This window comes from Mesoplodon densirostris, chromosome 7 (assembly GCF_025265405.1).
Source record: "Mesoplodon densirostris isolate mMesDen1 chromosome 7, mMesDen1 primary haplotype, whole genome shotgun sequence".
Classification (NCBI taxonomy): Eukaryota; Metazoa; Chordata; class Mammalia; order Artiodactyla; family Ziphiidae; genus Mesoplodon; species Mesoplodon densirostris.
This window is the reverse complement of record NC_082667.1, coordinates 11,661,015-11,673,909: the sequence shown is the minus strand read 5'-3', so window position 1 is coordinate 11,673,909 and position 12,895 is coordinate 11,661,015. Positions and strand designations below refer to the sequence as shown.

General features: G+C 41.9%; 1 protein-coding gene across 1 annotated transcript in view; it reads right to left on the bottom strand.

Annotated features, from left to right (window-relative positions):
* Positions 1–1,317: 1,317 nt before the first annotated feature.
* Positions 1,318–12,895, bottom strand: part of PATL1 (PAT1 homolog 1, processing body mRNA decay factor) — a 37,709-nt gene continuing 26,131 nt past the window's right edge. The window contains exons 12-19 of the mRNA XM_060104782.1: positions 12,784–12,881; positions 12,041–12,100; positions 10,855–11,003; positions 9,069–9,228; positions 5,478–5,633; positions 3,557–3,648; positions 3,310–3,459; positions 1,318–2,984 (exon numbers count right to left, since the gene is read on the bottom strand). Of these exons, the coding sequence (XP_059960765.1) occupies positions 2,963–2,984; positions 3,310–3,459; positions 3,557–3,648; positions 5,478–5,633; positions 9,069–9,228; positions 10,855–11,003; positions 12,041–12,100; positions 12,784–12,881 (887 nt within the window). The 3' untranslated portion in view covers positions 1,318–2,962. The remainder of the gene's footprint in view (positions 2,985–3,309; positions 3,460–3,556; positions 3,649–5,477; positions 5,634–9,068; positions 9,229–10,854; positions 11,004–12,040; positions 12,101–12,783; positions 12,882–12,895) is intronic.

Genomic DNA, 12,895 nt, shown 5'->3' with positions numbered 1-12,895 from the left:
GGGCTATGTGAAGTTTCTTTAAAAAGTCTCATATGCCGGGACTTCCCTGGTGGCACAGTGGTTAAGAATCCACCTGCCAATGCAGGGGACATGGGTTTGATCCCTGGTCCAGGAAGATCCCACATGCCGCGGAGCAACTGAGCCCATGTGCCACAACTACTGAGCCTGCGCTCTAGAGCCCGTGAGCCACAATTCCTGAAGCCTGTGAGCCTAGAGCCCGTGCTCAGCAACAAGAGAAGCCACCGCAACGAAGAGCAGCCCCCGCTCGCTGCAACTAGAGAAAGCCTGCACACAGCAACGAAGACCCAACGCAGCCAAAAATTAAAAAAAAAAAGTCTCATATGCCTAGAGATGAAGATGAACTGCAGTCCATCTATTGAAATTTATAATTCTGCTTTGTAGTTAAAAGTTGGAGAGGAGGGTCTTCCCTGGTGGCACAGTGGTTAGGATCTGCCTGCCAATGCAGGGGACGTGGGTTCGAGCCCTGGTCCAGGAAGATCCCACATGCCACGGAGCAACTAAGCCTGTGTACTGCAATTGCTGAGCCTGTGCTCTAGAGCCAGCGAGCCACAACTACTGAAGCCCGTGTGCCTAGAGCTCGTGCTCCGCAACAAAGAGAAGCCACCGCAGTGAGAAGCCCGCGCACTGCAATGAAGAGTAGCCTCTGCTCACCACAACTAGAGAAAAGCCCGCGGGCAGCAGTGAAGACCCAACGCAGCCAAAGACAAACAAACAAATAAATTTATATTAAAAAAAAAGTTGCGGGCAAATGACAATGGCAGAAAGCAGCCTAGATTTTTTTAAAAGGCTTTTTGTTTTTTAAATAAATTTATTTATTTATTTTTGGCTGCACTGGGTCTTCATTGCTGTGCATGGGATTCTCATCGTGGTGGCTTCTCTTTGTTGTGGAGCACGAGCTCTAGGCTGCACGGGCTTCAGTAGTTGTGGCTCGCTGGCTCTAGAGCACAGGCTCAGTAGTTGTGGCACACGGGCTTAGTTGCTCCGAGGCACATGGGATCTTCCCAGACCAGGGCTCGAACCCATGTCCCCTGCACTGGCAGGCGGATTCTCAACCACTGCGCCACCAGGGAAGTCCTGAAAGCATCCTAGGTTTTTAAAGGAAAGTTATCATGTAAACATAAGATCTTTATGTGTTGTCTCCCTTATGACAAAATAAAAAAGATTAAAAATTAGGTAATAATATCCTTACCAATCCCCAACACCAAGAGGTCTATCTAAATATGCTAGAAACACATTAAAAAGCATGTTCAGAAGTAATAAATAGAAATGGAGGCGAAGATTTTTTTCAAGTATACAATTTGTTTTTATTTACAATACCCTATAAAAATGTAAATTTAGAAACTTTAATTTTTATTAATTAAAACCAAACAAAAAAGATAAAGCACAGAAAAGAAGAAATAATAATCAAGCCTTCACTTGATCGGTTGTGAAGGGAAGGTAGGAAAGGCGCCTAGTGGAAAATGATGGCAGAGGTCAAGCCAGGGAATGTCATGGGGGAACAGCTGGCCGAACCCAGGGCCACTGAATGGGAAGAAATGGAGGTGGAGAACAAGGAGAGCTGGATATAACGGAGGACCTTACTGTTGTACATTTATGTGCAAAATGTTTACTCTCATTAAATATCATAACCTGTTCCCCCACTACATTCGAAAAGGCTAGAACAGCAAAATGTGCAACAGGACAGTCATGTGAAATTAATTCAGATTTCATTTCCTTGAGGGCTATAATCACCAGGGATCAAAACCCCTTATCCTGGTTGACTGCTGAATGGGGGAGGGATAAGTGACTAGGGTCACAGCAGGCTTGTCCCTGCTCGCATTCAGGCCCAGGCCCCTGGCTGCCTGGGAATGGGACCTGGGTGAGATGAAGCAGCAAGGACGGCAGCTCTGCCCACAGTGTGGAGGAAACTGAAGAGCAGCACGGGCCGGACTTAGCTTCCATGGTTAGGTGTGGAGGTTTCTCCCCATGGCACCAAATAAAAACAGAAAAGAGAGAAGTGAAAGCATGGCTTACTGAAGTAGTCTCAGGAAGACAGACTGAGTGTGCAAAAGCTACACTGTGGAAGCAGGCTCTAGGTTAGGGTCATCTTGGGCAATCTTCCATGCACTTGAGGGGACAGGCTCAAGTACACTGCAGTTGTAGCAGGAAAAAGGCTTAACCGTGTGCTGTTTTCACTGAGGTGGACAGAACCAAAGGAAATACAAGTGGGGAGGAGATAAAGGACTTCTCAGCCTAGAGCTGGGCATCAGCCAATTAAGCCAATTAATTCTGGTTTTATTAAACGTGCTCCATACCCTGTATTTATATGAAAACAAGTAGAACCCACCAAATTAATTACAAGAGGGACGAGAAACAGATTAAAAATACATCAACTGGTTTGTGGTTAAAGAAGGGTTGTGTCACCTAAATATTTCTCAATCTAAAACTCGTTCTTCAAGCATCCTTTGGAGACCACATAAGTGTGTGTATAGGGGCGTGTGTGTGCGCATATATATAGACTTCTACTTAACTGGCTCTCCTACAGTCATATTAATATGGGGCAATGAAAAAAGACTTCAGTAGGATGAGGGAAGGAATCCTTTGGCAAGCTACAATCTACTCTGAACTGGAGTAGTGGTGGTGGGATAAAGGGAGAGATTATATTTGTGTTTCTAGGGCAAAGAAAATGCAAAATTGAGAAGAATTGAGTAAAAGTAGGACATGCAGAATTGTAACACAGAAGGTAAGAAGAAACCAGCAGAAGTATCACCCAGCCAAATTTCACAGACCAGTGGGGAAATACCTGGCATTCAGAGCCAACCCCTGTGAACAGGAATCAGTCCCACAAGACGCTTTGGGGAATAAGCTACCTTCCCTCCCTCATCAAAAACAACACTCCATTGGTGATGGCAGCAGTGCAGGTGGCAGCCAAAAGGAGGTACAGGACACACGTGGAGATCTTTTATCGTATCCCCTGAACTAGCCTACGGTACAAAGAAAGAGAGAAAGGAAACCTGTATAAATGAGTTAAAACAGAAGTCAGTCATTTGTATTAGAGTTACATCCTTGTATGAACTCTCATAACAAAACACCTAAGATATGTGTACCCTTAGCGTTTATTTAACAACGAGGGTTCTGTTGCATCCAATACAGTCTTTTATATCTCGCAGATGCTCATGTATTTGACAGAAATCTTTAATCTCTTCCACCAAATGCAGTTTTATGCACCACCCCCGCCCCAGCCTCCTCAACATAACTTCTAAAGTGCCAACTTCAGTGAGATGTGGAACTCTCCTGTTTCCAACTTACTGCAGTTTCGTCTCCAGCAAGTTCAGTTTCTGTCGGTCAACGTAACGAGAAAACAGGGATACTAGGTTTGTGGGTATAGAGACTGGCTTGGCCAGGGCTGCCTGGGGAATCCGCAGAAGTTCTCGGGTTGCCATGAACATCACCTCTGTCCTGAAAGGGAAAATCAAAAATAACAATATAAAAAAAAAGAATGAAAAGATTACCTAAAAGAACTTAAAATAAGAGAAGAAACACAGTCCAGACTGACCACTGGTTGCTCTGCGTTGATTCTGAAGTGGGGTCTGAGCCCTGCAGGTCTTCCCCCCGGCTCAGCACGACGAGCAGCAGTGACAGGCCGAACTGCGAGAGGAGACAGAGGGCGTCACGCAGCGCCGCACCCACTGCTCCTGGACCGCTGCTGCGCGGACCGCGGCGCTGGATGGGCAACGACGCTGGACCAAAAGAACCCCACTGCTGTGCTGCTCTGTGCAATCGGGCCGAGCCGAGCGGCTGTGTCCTTCTCCTGGCACAGCAGCAGCAAGCTCCCTCAAAGGAAACAGGAAGCCCCAGGGTCCAGCAGTCCTCTACACCCGACCCCACCCCACCCTGATAGGACAAGATAATTTCTCCTTGCCATGGGTAATGTGGGATTTAGCTTTTCTCCTGTTTACTAGAACAGAAATGGATTAAAAAGAAGAGTTAAGTGAAGACAAATTTTGATACAGAAAATTAAAGTTCATAGAACAAAAAACATTAAATAGAATTTGAATTAAGAAAAGTGGTGTTAAGACCTGTGAGAAGACATACAAAGAAAGGTAACTGGGATGATCAGGGAATGAAGAGAAAACTTCCTTTAAAAAGGACACACATATCTGGAAATACAAAGGCTTAGAGAGGATGTTCAAGTCCTAGGTTAAATGTATGAATCACAGCTATAATGGACCATAAAGAGAAGCTGGGGATATTTTGGGATTCCATCCCTCCTTTCTGAGTTCACCTCATACAGGATAACCTTGCCTTTCCACAAAAGCTCCCTTCATGTCACTGTCAGAAAAACAACGGGTTACATAACCTTGTCTGACTTCATGCTTTTCTACTGTCTTTATCAAAATTAAAGCTAAGAGACCAAATAACATGGAAGACACACAACTGATTACCCCAGAACCCCTGTCTTATGTCCCCTGAGGCACCATCACCCTCTCAGGCTCTGAGGTACTCACGGCCCTTCCGAGCCATGCTTGGCAGGTTTTCAGGTATAAGAAGAAAGAGGCCTTGGGTCTACTTTTCCCTCTACTGTAACAGACGGCCCTTATAGAGTGCTCACTGTGTACCAGGCATTATACTGAACCGTTCACAGCTGCTTTCTCATCTAAGAAACAGGACAACTCTGACATTGACCTCATCACCTCCACATTACAGATCAGGAAAGTGTGGCTCAGCAGAGTGAAATAATCTGTCACAAAGCTAGGATGTGGCAGACAAGGAGTGGAAACCTGCTCTGTCTAAAAGCTCATGTTCTTCTATATCCTGCTTCCCCTAGGAGTCTCTGGATCTTTAATCTGATATAGATGAAATATGAAATAGTCTCTTATGACAGAGACCGTTAATTACCTACCTAATACTGTATGCTTTCCTTCTCCTATTAGACCTGATTTTATTTGTGGTGACAATGGCGTGAACTAAAAGATGTTCTCCAGCCTTCCCTGCAGTTTAGGCGTGGCATGTGACTAAGATCTGGCCATTGAGATTAAGTAGAAGTTGGTGGTTAGAGCTCCTGGAAAAGGTCCAAATAAGGAGGACAGACAGCTACTCCACACCCCTTGGCCTTCTAAACACACCTCTCTTCCTGGTGCAAAGTGGAACCTTAAATTCCACAACCATCGTGGACCATCAGAGGTCACAGGCATGGCAGCCACTGCTAAGGATGGCAAAGAAGGGAAACTGAAGGAGCCTGTACCCCTGACACCGTGCAGTCACCATACCAGATTTATTCCACATGAGATACAGAACGTTCTATTTTGTTGAAACCACTGTTATTTCTAGTTTTTATCACTATAAGCTTAATGTAAAAGGCTGAAGGAAGCCTTTTTTGTTGTTGTTGTTACAATCGCCACAGCAGTCATTATTTTTACTCATAACTCAAATTTAAATGCCTCTCAAAGTTCAGGGACATAAAAGGGCAAGACCACCTTGTTCTGGAGCACAGCAGTGAGGTGAGGATTGGAGGGTGCTGGTGCAGCTGCACTCTGAGGTAGGTTCATTAGCTGTTGCAGAAGGCTGGTGACAGTCACTGATGGAAGATGATAGAGGAGAAGAGAGAAGGGACTCAATAAGCATGGCAGCACCTACCAAAAAAAAAAAAAAAAGGGCATTACATCTTGGCAACTGTTACTTCAGTCACACCCCATCAGTGGGCATGGATGGAAGGATGCTCAGTTGTATATCCAACTTCCCGAGGCAAGATTTAACCAAAAAGGGCTGACAAGCCCAGCAGATACTACCAGCATCTTAACAGCAGATTCTACGGTAGCTACTGAGAACTTTGTCAACTCAACTTGTAAAGGAAACAGCATTACTTGTGTGAACCAAGGGTGTAAAAATCACTTCTCAAATACACAGCAAGATTCATGATAAAACATCAGTATTCACTCCACAAATATTTAGAAGCTTACAGTGTTCCAGGCGTGTGAGCTAAAAACAAATAGTAAACAGGACAGACCCTCAGGGGTCTAAGGTGTAGAGGAAAAGCCATGAGTAAATTGGCAACTTTAATATATTGTGAGAGGGACTCTAACACAGGTAAAATTCTCAGTGCTACAGAGTTATCGAGAAGTATTTTCAGAGTTAACTGTATCTTGTTTTATCTTTTTATAAAAGCTCAGTGAGGAAATGGAGAAATGATTAACCAATTTTTATAGATTATTAGAGAAGCTAAGTGATCAGAAACTCAGTGTTCGGTTACAAAGCTACGAGCTAGAACCAGACTCCAAGGCTGCTGGATTCCAGCCTGCTAGTCCACTCATTCCGTTTTGCCTTAAGGCCCGGACTGGGAAGTTAAAATACAGAGCTACTGGTATAAGTAAGTTATGACACTTGAAAGGAAACTGAGGGTGCTTCCAGCACTCAATGCCCATGGCATAAAAAGTGATGGCTGGTTCTACTTTAAACAGCATCCAAGGATGCAGAAGACTCCTCTTCATGATCTACTACTCTAAATAAACAGAGCTTTAAAAAGGAAACCGTTCTTAAACATACACAAAAGTACAAAGACCAGTATAGTGAAGTCCACATACCCATAACCCAACTTCAACAACAATTCAATCAACAACAGGTTGCCAACCTTATTAAATCTATGTGCTTCCCATATAAGATCATTCCATCCATAAATACTTCAATTGGCATCGCTAACAAAATCTCTCACAGTATTATCACACCTAACAAAGTTTAATTCCTTATCATCCAATATTTATTCCAAATTCAGTCTGTCCAACTGTCTCAAAAATGTCTTTTAACTCCTTTTTTATCTCCTTTTAGCTCCTTTGTCACTGTCCATCTCCTTTTCTCATGCCATTTATTTGTTGAAGAAACTGGGTCATTTGTCCCATAGTTTGGATCTGGCTAATTGCACCTCTGTGCTGTCACTAAACAGGTTTCACCATCCTCTGTTTTTTCCCATAAAAACTGATAATTAGAGGTTCGATTCAATTCAAGTTCAATGGAGGGGTCAGGGTGGTGCATGGCAAGAAAACTTCATGGAGAGAGCTGTGTGTTTTCTACTGCATCACATCAAGATGCACATAGTGTCCGGTTGTTCCCCATAGTGGTGTTAACAGTCAACACTGGGGGACTTCCCTGGTGGCAAAGTGGTTAAGAATCCACCTGCCAATGCAGGGGACACGGGTTCGAGCCCTGGCCCAGGAAGATCCCACATTAGGCAGAGCAGCTAAGCCCATGCGCCACAACTACTGAGCCTGCGCTCTAGAGCCCGCGAGCCACAACTACTGAAGCCCACGTGCCTAGAGCCCGCGCTCCGCAACAAGAGAAGCCACTGCGATGAGAAGCCCGTGCACCGAAATGAAGAGTAGCCCCCACTTGCTGCAACTAGAGAAAGCCCGCACACAGCAACGAAGACCCAACGCAGCCATAAATAAATACATACATACATAAATAAAACCAAAAACAGTCATCAGTGGGTTCAGGTGTCGCCAGCCTGCTCCAACCACCGTAAAGGTCCCCATCCACCTTTTACCTAATGCTTTTGTAGCACCAGTAATGATTGCTGCCCAGACTGATTGCTTTTCCATTAGGAGCTGTAAAACTGCAATTTTCTAATTTTATCATTTCTTTTGAATTTATTAGCTGATATACCTTCTATAAAGAAGAACTTTTCTATTATCACTCTCTGGTCACCATGACATTTGGTTGTAATGTGGCAGGATAAATGCTTCTTTTCCTTTATTTACCACTTTTCAGAATAATGAGTTGATAGCCTAGTAATCTCTGAAGGTGATTAGTATATTTTTTTCATACCATTATGAACTCATTAAACTAAATATATTTGATTTACTTCAATCCACTCCTATAATTTTTCTTTCTGATGCAAATTATCCCATTTTGACCAAAAGGAGACCCCTTCAAATTGGTCTGTGCATCTTTTACACAGGACCCTAGTAATCTTTTAGCTTCCTTGCTTTCTGATACAAGATATTCCAGAATTATCTTGTACATTTTATGCCTCAGGACCTGGAACACGCTATTACTTCAAAAAAATGGTGTTTAGAGATGTGGTCTATTACTCTTTAACGCATACAGGTAAAAACTTAGCCTCTACACTTAACCAAGTTTTCCTCACTAGCAGATAAGCTCTACCAAAGCAGGCATCTTTGGATTCCTAACTTTCAGCACCTAGAACTAGGTGCTATATTTCTAGGACCTAAACAGTGCCTGGTACATAGAAGTGTTCAATAAATATTTGCTGAATGAAGAAATTCTTTCAATTCTATTATCATTTCGGAAGGAATAATTTTCACATCTTTCAGGTTCACGCTCATAAATTCTATTATTCTGAGTCTCACATTTAGTAATACTAGCCCTTTGTGCTAACCTTATCAATTCCTTGTTTTGAAATTCTAAGACTCTTTTAAATTGTGCTAATCTTTCAAGTATTACGACACGCATAAGCAGAGAGCAATTCTTACCAAGAGTTAACTTATAAACTTGATAATCATGTTTCAAATTCCAGCCCAGTTTAGGTTAGATAAAATCATTTAAAAGCACTGGCCCAATTCCTGTGGGACACCATCCAACTAAGTCTACAGGTCAATGTTAGCTACTAATAACAGCCCAATGAATGATACTTAATATCCAACAAAGTAACCAAGATCATAAGTTGCAAATTTAGTGAGCATCAGATTCAGCTGGGGATGTTGTTATAAACCCAGAAGCCCCAATCGTCTCTCTGTAAATTCTGATTCAGCAAGATTGGCGTAGGGCTGAATTATCTGCTTCCCAAGCAATTCTGACACAGACCACAGCTTTTACAACCACTTCAAGTAAGATGGAATTACTGCTTTCCTCCTGTTTAGGAACATGGTCTGTTGGATAAAAAGTGACATTAAAAATACAGGCCTGGAGTAAAGTTTTTGCTTTAAATAATCATATCACTCTGCCAAAGATAAAAGAATACAAAAGGGAAAAGGGGACAAAAAGACATCTGGATTCTAGAAATCTTATCAACTATGAAGACCCAAAGGAAAGATGTCCCACACATGGTGGATCACCTCATCTTGTGCATCCTTCTTGATAAGGAAAGGGAGGTTCCTGGCTGTTGTCATGAGAATGTCAGCCGCTTGCTCTGTGGAGAGGAAAGGAAGAATACGGGCAACCATTCTCTTCCCTTTTCTGATGCACATGATCTGTACAAAGTGGTCATCACTGGGCCTGCAGGGAAAGAAAAATGCTAACTCAGGTCAGCAAGAACAATGTAAAAAATCCCTTTTTTCCTCTTACATGTTACTGAGTGAATACACTGCATTTATTTTCACTCTACAATTATCTGTACTACAAAATAGAATTACTTCTCCAACTCTCAACCAAATAATAAAAAGTAATTCTTCGGGGCTTCTCTGATGGTGCAGTGGTTAAGAATCCGCCTGCCAATGCAGGGGACACAGGTTCGAGCCCTGGCCCGGGAAGATCCCCATGTCACGGAGTAACTAAGCCCGCGTGCCTAGAGCCCGTGCTCTGCAACAAGAGAAGCCACCGCAATGAGAAGCCCGCGCACTGCAACAAAGAGTAGCCCTGCTCGCCGCAACTAGAGGAAGCCCTCACACGGCAACGAAGACCCAATGCAGCCAAAAATAAATAAATAAATAAGCCACTGTGGAGTTTTGGTATAGTCTCAAAGAATAAAAAAAAAAAAAAAAGTAATTCTTCGTTTCATAAATACTGAAAATCGTTTCAAAAACTGTATGTTAAAGAATTGATCAAACTATATGCATTAATTTCCTTTATTAACTTTTAAGTTAACTACACAAATGACATGGGTAAAACAGCAAAATCTGAAAATATATATAAGAAAAAAGGAATAAAATATTCATAATCTCAGAGATAATTTATTAGTGTTATCATTTTGAAGACATTTTTGCTGTCTATTGTATATTTTTATCTTTCATTTAAAAGAAAGGGTCCATATAATTTATATGGCTTTGTTACTTGACTTTTTTACTCAACAACTTCTTGTGAACACTTTTCTACGGCAATAAATAATACTTTAACTACATACATTTTAATGGCTGCATAACAGTCAAATCTATGGATAAACCCAAATTTATTCAACCAGTTCCCTGTCAGCCCGACTCCAGAAAAGGTGTGTCGAAAAGAAGGTCCTTTTTTGAAGTTCTGTTTTGCGTATGTCCTGGCTTAGAAGAATCATCAATTCTCTTGAATGGGCAAAGAGAGAGGGAGTGATAAGGAGACACAGTCCTCTTGCATTCATCAAATAAATATTGTGACTTATAGAACATGTACCATTAGCAAGATTCTGTTCCAGATACTGGGTGGGAGAGAGATGAGAGAGATATAGAGAAGTTATATTAAGGAGCTTAGTCTCCACTGGAAAACCAACTGGTTTCCATAGCAAATAAGTATTGTATGGAAATCCCAAGGAAGTGTTAAGTGTTAATACTTTCCCTCCTAGTAGGAAAGAAAATACATAAAGATCACAAGGTTGAACATTAGTAAGCATAAACCAGATGCAATCTGTAAGCTCAACAACACAAGCTAAATAATGCTCCCCACTGTATCTCCAGTGCCCAGCACAGTTCCTAGCAGATACCTGAATAGGTACTTGCTGAAAAAATGAATTCAGGATAAATAGATTTTTTTCCTGGCTGGAAAGAATTGTGAAATGTTTTACATGAAGTGGCATTTGAGGCCAAAAGGAAAGACTTTGAGCTTACTGAGATGGTAAGGAAGGATATCCAAAGGGTAGAACATATAAAGTTCAATGTAGCAGAGGAAGGAGTCTACCTAGTCTATGTTTTTACCAAAGTACACTACTCTTACCTCTCCTGTCCAGGCAATTTCCCCCTTAAGTTGTCATACATGCTACAAATTTTGTGCTTTCTTTCATCCATCAGGGCAGGTCGCTCTTCTTCCAGACTTAGGAGGTAACGCCTTTCATAATCCTCCACATCAAGGAGTAAGCTATAGGTCTAAGTGAGAGACAAAGCAGGCCTCAGCAAGCTCAGAGTATTAGATAAACAACTTCACAGTTTAGGAATACCAGATAAAGACAAAAGAGTGAGAGCACATTGTAATAAGATTGAGAGGAAAAAAGTGCTCTTTTAAACCCAGAAAAACATAGTGAAATAACTTAAAAAAATTTTTCGAACATCATTCCCTGTACCTCCTTGACCTCTAATTCAGAAGGCAGACAGTGAAATGATTACACACTTTCCAAATTCTCCAGCAGCAGCAACAGCACTATAAGATAAACAATGTGTACCACTGCTCCAAGTAATGCCTTATATTAATAAAAATGGTCACAGCTCATTTTACTACTGGGTGCCAGGCATATTGCTCTAAACACTTTGCAAGTACTCATTTACTGAATATTAACTCACCACAGCCCAGTGAGAAAGAGACTCTTACTGTTTTCATTTTTAAAGATAAAGAAACTGAGGACAGCACAGAAAGGTTAAATAACTTGCCTCAAGTCACAGCTCTGAGAAATGGAAAAGACATGATTTGTAGACTGTTTCCAGGGTCTGTGCTCCTAACCCCTATGCTCTATGCCTTGCAATATGTATTTATGCTTTAACACTAACTGCTTATATATTACCTGATTTTCCTTAGAACCCAGGACAGTGCCCAGCACCCAGGGAATGTCTAATAAATATATGTGAGCTGATTGAATAGACCTGAATTAATTCATAGGCAGAACAGTGTAATTTTTATTCTCATTTTCTTAGGAAGGTGACCTGCCCCAAAACATTCACAGTTGTTAACTGAACAAGCTTGGATAAAAACCCAGGACTTCTAATTGCAGTGTTCTTTTCATGAGGCCATAGGTGAGGTATACCACATTCCTTTCTAGTGTGCCCTGTACACAACAGCACTTTACACAAATATATCCATTAATTAAAATCATGGAACACTAACTGATTGTTTACTTTCCCATTGTTGAGTACACATACATTTAATAGTTCCTTATTTGAAACTAACTACAGTAACAAATTCTAAAACTTACCTTCTCAATTATGACAAGGGTTTTTCGTCTTTTGTCCCGAACCTGTTTTTCTTTTGTCTCCTAAAAAAAGACAAAGACTATTCAATGTGAACTCTTTACCCATGTTAAAAATAATTTACTGGCACATAGGTAATTCCATTTGTAACAATACTTTGAGAATATTTACTCTTTGAAAGTTAATACTCTAGGGCCTCCCTGGTGGCGCAGTGGTTGAGAGTCCGCCTGCCGATGCAGGGGATACGGGTTCGTGCCCCGGTCTGGGAGGATCCCATATGCCGCGGAGCGGCTGGGCCCGTGAGCCATGGCCGCTGGGCCTGCGCATCCGGAGCCTGTGCTCCGCAACGGGAGAGGCCACAACAGTGAGAGGCCCACATACCGCAAAAAGAAAAAAAAAAAAAAAAAAAAAAAAGAAAGTTAATACTCTAAAACAAAACTAATGTGGACAAAGGTCATAGAGTTGACTGAATCAACCCACACATAAACTGAATTCACAGATAGGCAAAAGGTAATTGCACAATGCAGTGGAAGATGAAGATATCATAGGAAAATCTTAAAACACAGAGAAAATCATAGTTTTAAAAACTGGAGTCAATAGCTGATGTTGCCTGCGGCCAGAGTGACCTAGTTCAAAGGCTCCTGCCACCCTGGTCCTGCGTGGCTGCCTTAGGATTCCAATCCACTGACCCCCAAAGAAGTGGTGATGACCCAGACTTTTTTAAACACACAGTTCTACAGACACTTACATCATCCTCACTCCGAGATGTCACAACAGCATCAATCATTTTTCGGGGATTATTCACACTAGAGACAGTAAGCTTTCCCAAAGAGCCCTCAAACTGCACTGCAGGGACAAAA